The sequence below is a fragment of the Hippoglossus stenolepis genome, chromosome 5 (assembly GCF_022539355.2).
Source record: "Hippoglossus stenolepis isolate QCI-W04-F060 chromosome 5, HSTE1.2, whole genome shotgun sequence".
Lineage (NCBI taxonomy): Eukaryota > Metazoa > Chordata > Actinopteri > Pleuronectiformes > Pleuronectidae > Hippoglossus > Hippoglossus stenolepis.
The window spans coordinates 17,936,657-17,953,452 of NC_061487.1; the positions used below are offsets into that span (position 1 = coordinate 17,936,657).

At 45.1% G+C, this 16,796-nt stretch overlaps 1 protein-coding gene across 1 annotated transcript in view; it reads left to right on the forward strand.

The window, feature by feature from the left end:
• grm3 (glutamate receptor, metabotropic 3) overlaps nt 1-16,796 on the forward strand; it is a 38,535-nt gene that overhangs the window by 13,203 nt on the left and 8,536 nt on the right. Inside the window, exons 3-7 of the mRNA XM_035157823.2 lie at nt 3,434-3,964; nt 5,567-5,710; nt 8,562-8,831; nt 9,299-9,920; nt 16,548-16,790. Of these exons, the coding sequence (XP_035013714.2) occupies nt 3,647-3,964; nt 5,567-5,710; nt 8,562-8,831; nt 9,299-9,920; nt 16,548-16,790 (1,597 nt within the window). The 5' untranslated portion in view covers nt 3,434-3,646. The remainder of the gene's footprint in view (nt 1-3,433; nt 3,965-5,566; nt 5,711-8,561; nt 8,832-9,298; nt 9,921-16,547; nt 16,791-16,796) is intronic.

Below are 16,796 nucleotides of genomic sequence, written 5' to 3' on the forward strand. Positions count from 1 at the left end.
CCGGAAAGGAAAGAAAAATACTTTCATCAGCCACTTTTAAGCCTCATCAGCCTTTTCGTTGGAAAATCAGCTGTAGTTTACTCTCTAATAAAGATGCTAACATGCAAAGAATATTACAATCTTTAAAATGTATGCAATATATTAATAGGTCGAGCACAATGTCATGCACTCGGTAATATATTTCAGTATTTTGAAGGAAGAAAAAGAGAAAAAAAAATTCAGTTTCACAGAGTGTGCTTTGCTTTGTTAGAATGAAGCAGACACCTTGAGAAAAGTGTTAAAATGCCAGAAGATTTTATTCCAGGAATTTCTGGGAAATTGACTTTGAGAGCTTTCAATTTTCAGTTGAAGAATTATGTCAAAGTACAGCACAGAGCAAACCTGTCGTTAGAGTCTCAGCCCCATAAACATGATTTTGTATCCCACAACACGCATGGCCATGTTTTTGTGCTTGGAGACAAATGCCCAGACACCCACACAACCACATCTCCAGCTTTGTTGTTGTGAGCTCGACACAAAGTTCCCCTGTGTGACATTTTCTTTTGACCCCTAATAATGATGTAAGAGTTTATTTTCTTGGAACTCCAGCTATTTCAGTGGAAATCATTTAAAAGAAATCTACTTTTCCTCTCCGATGCACAAACACACCTGGGACACACACATATCGAGCATGTGTGACAGCTTGGAGAATAAATCTAAAACTTTCATAGACTCCATCAACGTCCCTCCCCAGAAACAGACATTGGGTTAAATTATGTGTCCATCAAGTGTGTGTCAGGTCGTCTCCTGTCGGTTTTTGACAGGAAACAACTTTTTAACGCGGAGTCAACAGTGACTTTAAAACACCACATCATGATATTTCACACAAACTTTAGTTAAGAGGGTGTATTAGCACTCCTTTCTATGATAAACATTTACATTCGTCAATATATTTATCAAATATCCTAATTCTTTGTGTCTATTAATTTGAAAGAGAGGGAAGCTAAGACATTGAAATAGTTTGCTTTTAGGTCAAACCCTTAGAGAACAGGTGTGTGTGTGTGTGTGTGTGTGTGTGTGTGTGTGTGTGTGTGTGTGTGTGTGTGTGTGTGTGTGTGTGTGTGTGTGTGTGTGTGTGTGTGTGTGTGTGTGTGTGTGTGGTGTGGGTGGGCGGGTGTTTGTCTGTACGTGTGTCATATTATAGAGCAGAGAGGTAAAGGTATGGCAGCTGCCTGAAGAAAAATCTTAGCTGCCTGCATCTAAGAGAAGCTTTCATCCTCCTACCTGCTTACTGAAAAGGAGAGGCATACATCTCTCTCTCTCTCTCTCTCTCTCTCTCTCTCTCTCTCTCGCTATCAAACACTTAAACAGGGTTTCAGCTGATGCCGGCAATCAACAGAAATTCCACCACACTCCTTGGTCTAGATTGATCTTCATAATCAAAATGTCAACCTCCAACTTCAGTCTTATCTCTCCTGAGGACGGCAAAGGAGACATGAGAGAATTTAGAAGAAAATGATCCTACTCGAAGGCCCTGTGAAGTGAAAGATACATTTTCCCAGTTTTAATCCCCGTGTTAATTGTTCATTTATCTCTTGTTAGATGGCAATAAAATGTCAAAAAGTCAATATTGTAACTCCACATCAAAATCCTTGTTGTTTCTCTTCCTGTAAAATGCTCACAAATGTTTGATGACTCATCCTGCTCTCAGGGGTGTTTACTAATTTTGGATACGATGAAAATGCAGCGCCAGCTTCGGAATCTACTGTATGTATGGACTCACTCCTCAATCCCTGTCCGATTCATCAGTTTAATCTACATGCATTGGCGACAGTGGTGGTGAGAAGTTCCCCACAACAGAGAGCACGCTATCGTCATTGCTTTACATGTTGAGCCGCTAGAAACTGTCAAATCTGTTGAGGGGAGTGTAAAGCATCTTTAGCTTTTTAGGGACTTTACTAGAATCAAATTGCATTCCACCTGTCCATGGTGTACCCCTCCTTTTGTCCAATGTCAACTGGGATTTGCTCCAGCCCCCCGCTACCCTCAGGATAATCCCTATAGATGATGGATGGATGGAAATATCACTCTGACATCCATTTTCCTGGGACACTAAAGCTTTGTGTTAGCTAAGTTATTAAAAAGATATAAACACATAAGGAAAGTGAGACTATAGTAAATATGTGTTATACAGGATATTATCTCTTGCAGCTCAGTCTTTGAATTGTTTGACATCCAAGAAACGAAAAATGTGGTTACAATAAAAGTAAGATAAAAAATTTGAGCAGTGATTTAAAGATAGTGAGTTGGCGAGCCTAATCCCGTCAGGCAGGGAGTTCAAGAGCCTCGGTGGCCCTGACAAAGAAAGCCCAGTCAACTTGAGTAGCCAGCCTTGACCTAGGGACAGCCAACAAGGACAGGCTTGCCAATCTCAGGTTGTGACTGGGATTGTAGGTGGGGGCCAGCCCATGTTGAGCTTTGTAAGTTATTAAAAGAATCTTAAAATAGCTGTCAAGACATTTCACATAGACCCATAAATGGCAACCTGGAGGGGAGGTCACGGCATATTTAAAGTCACCAAGGCCGAACCCCCCCCAGTACCAATCCAGTTCATGACAATCCATACAATTGTTGTCAAGAAATTTCAGCCCGAACAAAAGCAACCCCAGTAAGTACGACTCCGAAACAGCAACATCATCTACCTTCATCTGCGACATGCCATGTTTGTTGACAACTTCACCAGCTCCATTATCTATTGAAACATTTGTCTCTGACTAAAGAGGAGGTGGAGAATGTTATTGAGCGACACAGTCAAAACACACAGTGATGTATTTAATTGAGTTGAAAGCGACGATAAGCAGCATGAACTGTTGTTGGCCTCAGTGTTGTCAGTGAGCTTCTTTCATGGTAAAATTATGCAGACGAGAGGGGGAGCAATAAATCTGATAACAAACACACACACACACACATACGCACACACACTTCGGGGTATGAACTCATGGGCGAGCAGAGAATTGTTGGAACAGATATCAGATTAGAGAAGCTTTTCTGATCTGTGGCATGAGAAGGCTGGGCTCATGTATCAACCAGCCATCTAAGCTGGTTAATCCTGATACAACCAGGGGCAAACACACACACCCACTCACACACACACACACACATAGAGACAGGAAGATGTAAAGGAGGGGCAGGTTGGAGAACAGTGGGGTACAATCTCCAAACAATTCCTCATCCCTTTTAGTCATGGCCTGGCTTTGGCTGCGAAGCGGAAACATCTTGGAGCCCTTGTTAACAGTGTCCCTGAACTCCACTAAAGGTCCACTTTGCTGTCTTTATACTTTATCGTAACACTTACAAAAGTGTTGTATTGTCCAGCGTCTGACAGCTTTGTCATTTGTCCCGTAATGTGTTTGACTGAGTTGTGTCTCCATCCTCTCCTCTTCTCTCCGAGCAGGACTGATGTCCAGATGGTGTGCCCCTCCATGTGCCGCCCACTTCAGCTCTCCCTGACTGTTTCATGGGCCACGAACCGACCCAAGCATCCACGGCCACTTGATTTAACCCTACCAGACACTGCACTCCTCACCCTCAACCCCCCGCCCCTGACCTTCACCCTCAGCCCCTCTGTTCCACTCAAGTATCAGTCCTAACCCTGCCTCAGCCCAAAATGGTGGCCCGCATTCCCGCTCTGGTCTTGGTCATGATGTGTCGGGGCGTGCTGCTCTCCGTCGGAGACCCGCCTCCTCTCCGCCGAGAGATCCGCATCGAGGGCGACCTGGTGCTCGGCGGCTTGTTCCCCGTGCACGAAAAAGGTGGCGGTATGGAGGAGTGTGGCCGCGTGAATGAGGACAGAGGGATTCAGAGATTGGAGGCCATGCTGTTCGCCATCGACAGAATCAATACGGACAACTTTTTGCTGCCTGGCATCTCCCTCGGTGTCCACATCCTGGACACTTGCTCCAGAGACACCTATGCACTGGAGCAGGTTAGTATAAACTCAAAAAGAGAGGATCCAAGAAAGTGTTTGATTTACTTTCCACATCTTAAATTTACGCTGCCTGCCATCTACGTAAAATACTGTTTCCATCAGTGTGTAGAGTAGATTCTTATGTTACTTATATAACTTGTTTGGTCCGAACTTTTGACTTTTCAGTTTATTCTGAACCAAAATAATGTGAGAGGTGCCTCTGACCATGGCCCAGACCAATGGACCAGTATAGTCCGATCAAAACAGGGGGTCTCGCTCGATCAAACTGAACCATGGTTCGGTATGAAAATACTTTTTGGGATAGCTTCAAACTTTCTGACCAAATGCAGGAATTTTAGACTGTCCTACACAATCGAAAAAGATAATAAATAATATAAAATAAATCTAAAAATAAATTGGCAGCAGCTTTCAGTCTTTGCCTCTGACGTTACAATGTTTGAATGGTGAGGATGTTCATTTTACTGTAATGATATTACCATGGCAACAGAATTAACAAAGATGAATGGTCTATTCCTTTTCTCCATTCAAACAAAAAGACTGAAAAGTTTGCAAATACACTTGCAGAATTGACAGCACGCTAAACGTCCAACCAATCAAAGTCAAGTATCGGTTGATGCCGCCCACGATGGTGATGATGATAGGACAAAGCTTTCATATGCACAAGATGCTGCTGATGCTGTTTAAAATTGGTCTTATTCAAATATATATGCCCAAGATATATCATTTGTATTTTACAACATTAAACCACTGATATAACTGTGTTATGTTATTTCAACAGTATAATTTGTGAGATCTTATTTTTGTTTTGTACTGTGTTCCGTTGTAGCTGCATTTACCAGCAAATGCTGATACGACTTCTCGAATGCAGCACATCTCACACAGAGTCGGTTTATTAGCTGTTTGTTCTCTCGCGCTGTCGGGCAACTTAAACTTCTCCTATAAATTTCATACCTAAAACTGCTGCTCTGCTGGAGTGGTGTCAGACATAAAAAACAAAACAAGTAATGTTTCCATTTGAAGTCAAGTGCAACTATAAGGTCTCATTAAAAGATAATGTTCAGGTGAAGTAAATGCATCTCGTAATTCTTTTTATCCACTCTGGGAAAAAGGATCTTGCCTCAAATGATAACAGAAATAGAAATAGAAATTCGGGATTAGGGAAATGAGCCGGATACAAAGTAAAATAAAGAAGAAAAGAAAAGCACTTACCCCTCAGTGATTGTTATCTTCAGAAGATGATTGTATTTTTTTTCCCGAGCTATTTAGAGATGATGCATCCAGGGATCTTAGACAATGAGCTCTTTGACTGCGTAAACCCTGGATTCTTGACATAGGGTCCCTTAAATAGGTTGTATGTCTGTTGGCTGTTTGTACACAGCAATGTGCCTGAGTCTCACATTCAGACCCTGTACTGAAAGCATTTCAAGAGCCCCTTCAAAATATACAAGAAAAACTATCAATCAGTCGTGTGTACATGTGTACGTGGCAGATTTCTTACATAAAGAACATAAATCAGTGGCTGATTTGGAATAAATAGATTATACCATACGCTTCACCGTACACGTTGCAGGGGATTTGATTTATGTGCTTGTGTTATAGGCTCTGGAGTTTGTACGAGCCTCCCTCACCAAGGTGGATGACACCGAGTTCATCTGTCCCGACGGATCGTACGCTCTGCAGGACGACAGCCCACTCGCGATTGCCGGCGTCATAGGAGGATCCTTCAGCAGCGTCTCCATACAGGTAACACACACATACGGCTCGCAGTGGGAGGAATATTGCAAACGTATTTTAAGACTATGGCACTCAGTAGATCGCATAGCTCCGCCAAGGCCCGGCAATTCCCTTAATTGCTGCACCACATTGTACACACTCATAGATTTCAGTTCCCTAAATATGCCTGATATTTTTTTAGCAAGATCCATGAATTTTATTAAAATCCTGGATCTCCCCCCCCCTGATCCAGATCCGTGTATTGATGCTGACGAACAAACAAACAAACAAACAAATGCAGATGAAAACATGAGCTCCTGGAGGAAACCATCTATATTTACTTCCTTGGTTCTTTGGTTTCTTTTACTCGTCCTTGCACAAGTTGCATGATCCAGAGAGCAAAGGCTGACTTCCAGTGACATGGCAGTGCCAGTGTGTTGTCGTGTGTGTACTTGTTTCTTAGAAGTCTCACTGGTGTGTCCTGTGTGTTTCCCCAGCTCTTGTAGCACTTGTGACAGAGCTCTATAATTTGCATAGTTTAGCATAAAACCTCCTTCTCCCTTTACTCCTCTGTGTCTGCACAAAAGCCTCCTCCTATCAGTCCTTAAATCCCTAATCTCAGCGACTGTCTTCTCTTCCTCATGCTCTCTTCTTCTTCTTCTTCTTCTTCTCTCTCTCTCTCCCATCCTCTGTATTTCTTTCCTTCTGTTACAGTCCCTTAAATCTTTGCTCTCCTCCTTCTCATCACTGGCTACTTTTTCTTTTTTCCTCTCCTTTATATTCATTCTGGGGCGTCCCTCCCGGCTATTTGGTGAGAGCTCAGTGTATGCTGACCTCAGCCCCCTTCTTCTCATCCTCCTCCTCCTCCTTCCTGGGGCAGCCATTGTTAACACATCTGCTCTGTTTCTTGTCCTTCATCAAACATAATTATCCTTTGTTTCCCCCGCAGCTCATTCTCGTTGCCCTTTGTTGCCGTTGCTGTTGTTTTTACCTGTCTTTTCTGAGGGCATCGCTGTTTACGGGACCTGAACTGTGCTCTGCTGTCTTATCTCCAGCCAGGGAAGCTAATCCAGCTACACCTTCATGCTCACTCTACTTGGCCGGTCTGTCTTTTGCCTCTAAATGAAGTCACAGGGAATTATTTAATGTTTAATCATGCACAACTAAACTCCATTGTCTCGAGGCCATTTACATAGCAGGCAGTGTTCCTCCCTTACGTCCGCACACGTGTGTGTGTGTGTCTCTCCGTGTGTCTGCGTGTGTGCGTGTGTGTGACTTGCATTCCAAGCAGAAAACACACACCATCCCTCCACTGCACCAATTTCTTCCTCCTTCCCTTTAATTTTTCTCTTTACTCGTCTCTCATATTCAGCCCATTCCTACAGTGCGTCTGCCTTCGCTCTCTCAGCAGCTTTCACTGACAAACTAAACTGTCTGTGTCCCTGTAGACAGGCCCCGTAACTAGCTGTGGTCATTGTTCAGTGGAAGGTGATGGAGCAATGCGGTGGAATTCTGCAGCGTGACCTTCCCCGACATTTAAGTCAACTGCCACCTAAAAACCATAAAACTCTAAGCAGCCGCCTGTATGTGTGTGTGTGTGTGTGTGTGTGTGTGTGACAACCTGGCCTCATGCACGTCAGTATATGTATGCGAGTGTGTTTTCTAATCTTCTACATTATTAGTCTAATGAGATTCCGACATGTTGTCAAAACAGCTCATCAACTGAGCTGCGAATGAAATATAGAGAAGCCCAGAGTGATGCGCTCTAAAAGGATTAAACTGAGGCAAGAACTGAATGGCTGTGTACTTTATGTTGTGTATTTGCGCGTGCATGTTTGATTGTGTATGTTTACATGTCTGTGTGCGCATGAGTATGTGTAGCAATTAGATTTCTACTGTTTGTGTCGGCGTCTGTGACTAAAATTGTAATGAAGCAAATACGAACAAACCCCAATCAACTGTAAAAGGGAATATTATATGGACATCAGTAGATCCCAGATGATGTCCATCACTAATGCATGAGTCAGTGTGTGTGAGTCTGTGTGTGTGTGTGTGTGTGTGTGTGTGTGTGTGTGTGTGTGTGTGTGTGTGTGTGTGTGTGTGTGTGTGTGTGTGTGTGTGTGCATCTGTGCGCGTGTTATCTATTCCTACACTTGCTGAATTGTCTTTTATCTTTAAATAAGCACATTATCTATGAAGGAATTTCTATCAGCAACAACCTTATAAATATCTTCAAATTTTTCCTTTGATGAAAAAAGTACATTGAATAAAGGACCATTTCAATAATTTGATGGTTCTTATATATTTATTGTTTTTGTCAATATGCTAAAAAGTTTTGATCATACTTTGATAACTTACTGAAAAACTTGATACACATGAAGATTTGAAAGTAAAACACCCAAGACAAAAAACACGACCATACTTACCTCTGCCACAGTTAGGGTTTTGTCTGTGTTTGTTTTTCTATTATTAAATAGCACGATTACAAAAAACTACTGGATGTTTTATCATGAAACTTAGTGAGAGGAGGTGGTATTCATCAGGGAAGACACCAAAAAAAAATGTGTTGCCAATCTAGATCAGGGGGCAGAATCAGGAATTATTTTTCACTTTCTTTAACATCGCGAGATTGAGATTGTCATTGATTTCTCAGAGAATAATTCCTGGATCCTGATGAAAAGACTCAGACATGTTTAGGGGGAATGATTTGTGTGAATTTTGCCGCAGATCCAAATAACAATCCGGATCCATTGAATTAAAATATGGTTTCAGAAGGGGACTGTTTGGCCTTGGGGGAGATAAAGGTTCTACTGAGTCCCAACATGTTTAGTCTCGTCCACATTATTCCTCATTAATGTCACTTCTCCATCTCTTCCCCCAGGTTGCCAATCTTCTCAGGCTCTTCCAGATCCCGCAGATAAGCTACGCGTCGACGAGCGCCAAACTCAGCGATAAAAGCCGCTATGATTACTTCGCCCGCACCGTGCCCCCTGACTTCTATCAGGCCAAGGCCATGGCTGAGATCCTGCGGTTCTTCAACTGGACATACGTGTCCACCGTGGCGTCGGAGGGTGATTACGGAGAAACCGGTATAGAGGCCTTCGAGCAAGAGGCCCGCATGAGGAATATCTGTATCGCCACTTCGGAGAAGGTAAAGGGCATATTCAATAGAATAGTATTTTCTGTGGTTCGATCTGCATGAATATGAAACACCACTGCTCAAAGCTAAAAAGCAGAACTTTTTAATCTGGAGTGTCACACTGATTTATGGCCGGAAGCTGCACCAGTAACAATGAACAGGGCGCTAAAATTGCGATTTTTCGTCATGTCTTATCTTGTCTTACACAAAATGGGGTTTATATTACACTGGTGTTATCAGTTGTGAACCAGAAAATGAAAGCTTATCTCCAAGAACTAATTCCGGATGCTTTCACAGTCCCATTTTTCATCTCATTTGCTATGAAGGTGAATGTTAGTATGAGGCCGCAGTACGGAATGCATTCTGCTTTCTTCCTTTTTAATCATACTGATAAACAGTTGAAAATATGGATCTTTAGCTTATTTGCGGGTAGGAGTAGCATTTTCAGTCCATGCTTTTACCTCTGTCTTTCTGTCCAGGTGGGGCGTTCAAACGCTAAGAAGTCCTATGAAGCTGTGATCCGTCAGCTCCTCCAGAAGCCCAATGCCCGAGTGGCCGTTCTCTTCCTGCGCAGCGACGATGCCAGAGAGCTGCTGGCAGCTGCTGCCAGGCTGAACACCTCCTTCATCTGGGTGGCCAGCGATGGCTGGGGTGCGCAGGAAAGCATTGTCAAGGGAAACGAGGTCACCGCCGAAGGAGCCATCACACTTGAGCTGTCAGCCAATCCCGTGCCAGAATTCAACCGCTACTTCCTCAGCTTGGACCCGGTCAAGAACCACCGTAATCCCTGGTACAGGGAATACTGGGAGCAGCGGTTCCAGTGCTCTTTAGGTGGCGGAGGAGCAGGAGTAGGTGGAGATGTTGGACTCGGGGAGACGCATCTTCTCCCCCCGTGTGACAAGGATTTGACCATGGACAAGAATAACTTTGAACCCGAGTCAAAGATCATGTTTGTGGTGAACGCGGTGTACGCTATGGCTCTTGCCCTTCACAACATGCAGAGGAGTCTGTGCTTCAACACCACCAAGCTGTGCGACAGCATGAAGGCCTTGGACGGGCGAAGACTCTACAGGGAATTCATCCTTAACGTCAGCTTCGCAGGTAAGATGGCTTGAGCATTGTGAGGAGAGTCAGGAGTCCGAGATAAGGCGGTTGAGGGGGATGAAGAGTGAAACTTAGTGAATGATGAAGAAGAAAGTGTGGAGGAAAGGGGGGTTGGGCAAGAAAAAGACAGGGATGTGAGAGCTGTGCCTAGTTAACAGTCCTCTCATGAACAACACAGGGATGTTGTCCTTCTCCTCAGCCAAAGCAGAACATAAGAAGTGAGACAAATCCGCTTAATTGCTGCGTATTGTCGGAGGCGGCCCGCCATTGACACCTATTACCCATGCGTAATTGATACGACACTACAAAGTTGCTTTGAGGAAAGAGAGCTCCGGTTAATCCGTCAGCCATATTCTTCTCTCTTGCACTAATGAGATTGTGTGCGTTATAATAGCTCCTATAGCATGGTGCCTGTCTGTCAGCCCCTGTAGAATTGGGAGAGAGGAGACAGAGGATTGGCTTGACTGACAGATGGCGTACAAAGGGAGCGTTATAAATAAACTGCCGTGTCTCGAGGACTGACAGGTTTAGAGGTGCTTATTCCTCCACCAACCGTGACCAGGAGCAGACATCAAAAACAGCCAGACACACCGCACTAACACAGCAGCTTTGCCACGGGACGCAGGGGAGAGGGAGACGGAGACGAAAGAGGGAGCACGAGGACGAGAGAGTGGCATCACGTATTGGAGGGAGGAGGGAAGGTAACAGATAAGACTGACAGGCAGAAAGGAAGAGTTTGGGTTTTAGGTAAAAAAAAAAAAGGAGGAAGACAGAAGAAGAGATGGGGAGGGAGGGAAGGGGGAGGGAGGGAGAACTGAGGCAATGCCGGAGTGGGACAGCGTGCGTCAGCAGAAGAAGAGGATTCTCTTTGAAACTCCCCATCTTCATTTCTGCTACAAATCAAAGGACGTGGAGCATTTCTGTCTGAGAGGAGGCCGCCATAGAGAAGGAAAGAGAGAGGAAGAGGGTGGAGAGGGAGAAAGACGGAGTGAGAGGGTAGAGTCGAGGCGATTGCCGTCTGTAACCGCTCCCTTATACAGAGGGATAGAATAGATATGCAGATTAACACACGTGAGAAGTTTTGAAAGTTTAAAAATGTTGCGGAGTGGTGAGAGGAGAGGAGAGGAGAGGAGAGGAGAGGAGAGGAGAGGAGAGGAGAGGAGAGGAGAGGAGAGGAGAGGAGAGGAGAGGAGAGATGTGAATCCCATCGACGAATCTTCATGTCTGATCATCCTCCTCCCTTTTTACATCCCCCTCCCACTCTCCCTCCCTTCCTCTCACTACTGATGTACGTCCATGAGGGGCAAGTCTTTATTCTGCAGAAGCGAAAGAGTAACTAAGGATCTCTGGTACAGCTCAGCGTTGGTGACGCCAGTGACAGCATGGCAAACTGCTGTATCTGTAAAATAACAAAGAATGGGTCTCAATGAGGGGATGTTGGAGGTGGCGGTTCGGTTAAACACAGAACTGTTGCTGCGTTTGTTTCTTTTTCACGTTTTTTTTCGGTTACGGCCCTGCCTGACTCACTCTCACCGCCGCACATACTGTATACATCTTTAGATGGAAGCAGCCGAGGTGAGCTGAGGTTGAACGTGGGGTATAAATACTGCAGCATCACCGCATCTCTGCAGTGCTCTCAGTCTGAACTGTTGCTGACGGAAAAACCAACACTCTCTATCTCACTCCTTTCCCTTCCCTTACACACACACACACACACGCATGCATGTTCATTAGGAGACGCTGCACACTGCATCAAAGTTCGATGTCACGTCATGCTTCATGCATCCCAGTAAAAAACGCCCCCCCCCTCCTCCCCATCCCCTCCCTCTTCAACTTCACATTTCACGACGCGGCGAGCTGCCTTCCACTGTGATCGGGCTGTTTTGTTATGTGACAGCGTATGTGGCGCACTGAGGCAGCATGTTGTGTGGTTGGGAGAGTGTTTTCATATGCCGCTCTCCTCATCCAGCCTCATCTCGCTAGTTGCTATGGTAATGAAGCCGACACTATTGCCCATTGTGGAAGTGATCTGGTAGATCATGGGAACTGCTCCCCGACAGACACGGGGGGCATATTTGTGCATTTTTATGAGGCCGGGCTACATACTTCGAACATAAAAACACACACTGGCGAACGCACGGGAGAGACATGCATGGACACGGCAAAACAGTCAGCGTTTTCTTTGAGTTTTTTTTCCACAAAGAGGCAGCTTGAAATGCTTTTTTTTTATTATACCAGTATGAAATTGCAGACACCCCCAGCCCACACACTCCTCAAAGCCATCATTCAACTCCCACCCGCCCACCACCCCGATCTGCAGCAAACAGATCAGTATATACACACATGCACGCAGTCTTCTGTTCAAATAGTGGCGATAGATGTGATATCCCCCCCCTCCCCTATCTGTGCTTTGGTGTGTGTGTGTGTGTGTGTGTGTGTGTGTGTGTGTGTGTGTGTGTGTGTGTGTGTGTGTGTGTGTGTGTGTGTGTGTGTGTGTGTGTGTGTGTGTGTGTGTGTGTGTGATACGTCTGTGTTAGCAGAGGCGGTGTGCCTTCAGGGCCATATTGAGCAGAGAGCTCACTGCAACGTTTAGATGCTAGAGAACAACCTTCGCTCCTTCTCTCCCTCTTTTTCCCTCTCCGCACTCCCCTCCTCCGTCTCTCCCGTCTCCGTCGCTCCCCGTCTTTCCGTCCCTCTTTTCTCTCACTCTTCATCTCTCTATCTTTCCATATCTCTCTCCCTTTTCTCTCTGTCACCCAGAAAAGTGTCCTACTCTCTCTACATTTAAAAAAACAGCACATCCCACTCAGACTTCACAAGGTTTTCTCTCCTGCCTCCACCGCCTCTCTGTGCCGGATTTTTCCTCCACTCCACCACACTCATGCATCCATCCACCCTTCACCTTTTCTCTATTGATTCCACCATCTGAAAGGCTTTCCTCCATCCACCTATATCTCTGCTGCCGTCACATCGGTTTCTTGCTTTTCTCTTGTGCTATCTCCTTTCTTTTTTCCTCCCCTGTCACTTCCCTCTTTTCTCTGCCCTTATCTTGTCTCTTGGCTTGTCCTTCCCACCCAGCACCTCCCGGATTTTGGCCTGCCGTTTCCCTCTTTTGTCTCCTCTGTCTCACCACCTCTCTTTCAGTCGAGCCTCATCTCTCTGCTGCTTCACTTTCCCTTCTATATGTTTTTACCACGCTTTGTAGACTTCCTCTATTCCCCAGCGGCCTGTTGCTCCATGGCCCAGGGAGCACCTCGGTCCCTGGAGAGCGAATCTGCAGAGAGAACAAATAAAGCTAATGTGATCTGTCTGTGTGTGTGTGTGTGTGTGTTTGTGACATGTGAGTGCATCTGTTATTTCGTATCTGTATATGCTCAGGGATGTGTGTACGTGTCCCTTCACACCCTCTCTCTGTGGGACACAGATGTGTAAGGTCATTAACCAATGAAGGATGAAAAGAGGGGCAAGAAATGTTGGTCACGCCATGAACGGTGCTGAGGAACTGTATCTATATATTTTACCTGAAACAAGTGTGTATTTATGCATCAGCCTTAATGCACTATTTACCTCGTCAAGCTTAAATGGGATTAAATTGAGGATTCAGGTGAATTGATGCTCAGAAATATAATTCTCTATTCCCTTGCCAAAAACTAATCAACAGCCAGCTTTTGGATTTTTAGCCACACAAAGAAAAGATCCCCCTCCCATAAGTCTCTCTCTCTCTCTCTCTCTCTCTCTCTCTCTCTCTCTTTCTCTCTCTCTCCCTGCTTTTAATACCCACAATCCCCCTTGGGCTTCGCTTTAGCCCGACATGGCCGAGAACATAATTAATTTCTCAGCTTCTGAATGAAAAGCCTGTTTTCGCCATGCTTCTAATTAAGCTAGAATAATAAGGCGTTTCTCAAGTTAGCAGGAATACTGAATGTCTCCGAAAAAACGAAGGATCTGGTTTGGCTCCTTTATACTGCAGGTTCTCTCACCAAACTTTCTTTTAAACTGTTATTTGTTTTATATTCTGCGGCCCTGGATTTCAAAGCACTTAAATCTCTTAGTCTGTGCGAAGGACACTTTGTTTTGTTGAGCCTAAACATGCCAATATGTCAATTACCTAACTTGGTTTACATATGTACTGGCTGAAGTGGTAAATGGTCTGTAATTATATAACGCTTTTTCTAGTCCTGATGACCATTCAAAGCCATTTACACAGTTATATTTTCACCCATTCATACACACATTCATACAGTGCGTCTATGTGCAGCACTTTCTCTATGAGAAGGGGCAACTTGGGGTTAAGTATCTTGAACTGCCAACCTTCTGGTTAGAGCACGACCGCTCTAACCCTTGAGCCACAGCCGCCCTTAGTGCCTTAACTTTTGACTTCCCCTAGAAAAATCATCAAAATACTTTTCTCCCATCTCTTCGGTGTTGGCCAAATACCTGCAAAATGTTGACATTCCCATCAGCCTCAGTTGTAAAATTGCTAGGATAGACTCTTAGCCCTGTCGGTCAAAGACAGAATCCTCTGTCCTCACCGGACTTTTAAATACATCCCAGGAGAGTGCTGAGGAGAATGAGTGGCGTTCCTCAGTCAAGGACCCACAGGCCGCCGTCGTCACCTCTCTGCAGTCACATGAGGAGTCTCGGTGGCCTTCGCCAGCTCCAACTTGCAACCTCATACACTTTCCTGATAAGCTGCCCTGTCATGTCAGCGAGGTTGAGGCTGTTGGTTAAAGGAAGGAATCGCCAGTCCCCTCAGTCTATTGCTCCCTGAATGTGATCTGTTCAAGGGAAGTCAAGGACAATACGTTGCCCATAAACGGGTCTGTGGGCTGATGTCGTTATCTCTTTAGTCTGTATTACACGTAATTACCACATACAGCTAATTAGGCTTCAGCGCACATCTAAGGTCCTAATAAGATGCAGTTATGATAATTAGCTGGTGGCAAAGTGTTTCTGTGAGTGTGTATGGGTGTCGAAGAGGAGGCGGCCCAGCTTGTCTTATTGCTCTGTGTTATTAGCAGACTTTATTATCTGCCAACGTGCAGTATAATGGATTCAGATCTCTTCATATCTCGGAGATATTATCAGCACCGTCTTATTGAAATCATTTTCATTTAGCTGTCACCTAAACATTTAGCCACAAATTCCAAAGAAGACTTGACACCTAGAATTTCCTGTAACAGAGCGAGAGAGAGAGAGAGAGAGAAGAAAGAGAGACGGCTGTGTTGTCTCGGTGATTTATGGATTTCATAAACCATAACACCCTCCGCTGTCACCTGACATGCTGAGCGTTCTCAACAATAGAACAGCTTTAGCCCTCCTCATTGTTGCATGGACACACACACAGAAACCGTTAACAGAGGGGTCAGAGCTCCGGTTCTGTCAGCACAGTCCCCCACAGCACTCACGGTAATACCAGAACCATTAAAACTGTAAAGGAAAACCTAACGGAGCTTCCACATGCGCGCGTGTGTTTGCGAGCACACTCTTATTCAGCCGAAATGTTTAATCGTAATCTGTGTCCCGATTCATTCCACTGATCCCAAGCTTTAGCCTGTGTTTGGAGAAGGAATTTAGCCCAGCGATTTCTTTCGGTTTATCCAATTATACAGAGATACGAGGAAGCCACAATGCAGTTGATGCGTCTGTGCACTGAAGACCAACAGCCTTGTTATACGTTGAAGAGTGATGCTTTATAAACCTAGCATATGCTGCGCTATCCCCAGCCACATCATCTTTTGACAGGGGAGGCAGCGGCATACAACACACAGCCGTGTACAGCGTGTCAGCAGCTGAGAGTTGATTGCTCTGCTGTAAGGACAGACGTGGCACTGTAGCGGTGACATACACTTCGTCTACGTCCAAATCGCCAAGTGTCAGCACTGTCAGGTGTTAACGCCGCGAGCAACGCCTCAAACAGCACACCGCTTATTTTTAGCTGTTTTTAACCAAGTCCATAGATGCTTTTTGTCCTTGAGTTTTTTTTTAGTTGTTGCTTTTTTTTTTTACGGTTTCAGCATCCTGCCAATTTTACAATCTCTTCTGTTCCCACATCCTCAGGGTAGATGGTAATCCTTTCATAACAACTTGTATACAAACCAATTTGGCAGTTTCAGCAGTGTACCTCCCTCACATAAGAGACCCAGAGGCTAATTCCATCAATGTGTGGGTAGCTATAGCGCTGCCCAGGGATTCAGTCCTCTGCCTTCATGCCTATGACTTTATGGGCAGTTTGTTAATGATGCATTTGGTAATAAACTTTGTCGGATCAGAATTTAGAAAGAGTTTTCATTCCTATGTGACCTTAGGGAAAGCATGGGAGGACATTGATACACGCAGACATCACCAAGCAGACCAGGCATTTATAGCCTCTTAGCCAATACATTTGTACCTGGCTGGTCTTCAGTAATGAAAACACTATTGTAATGTCCTTCCCTGTCTGTTCTGGACTGCTAAGGCTTAACTGACCATGGCTTATTGTCTCTGTCCTCACTGCTGCTTTTAAGAGGCATCAGTGAGAAATCAATGGGATGATTGTTTGCGATTGTTTAGCTTTAATCTCCTTTTCCCACTCGTCTTATCTCTTTCATTTCCTTTCTTTGTCTCCTCTCATCCCCCCGCCAGCCCCTTTCTCTCCGCCGGGCAGCGAGACAGCGGTGAAGTTTGATTCCCAGGGGGACGGCTTGGGCCGATACAACATCTTCAGCTACCAGCGCTCCGGCGAGCGTTATAGTTACATGCCAGTGGGCGAATGGGCAGAGACTCTGACACTGAGCGGTGATCTAATCCACTGGCCGAGAGAAGTGGTGCCCACCTCGCAGTGCAGCGACCCCTGCGAACGTAATGAGATGAAGAAAATGCAGGCAGGTAGGG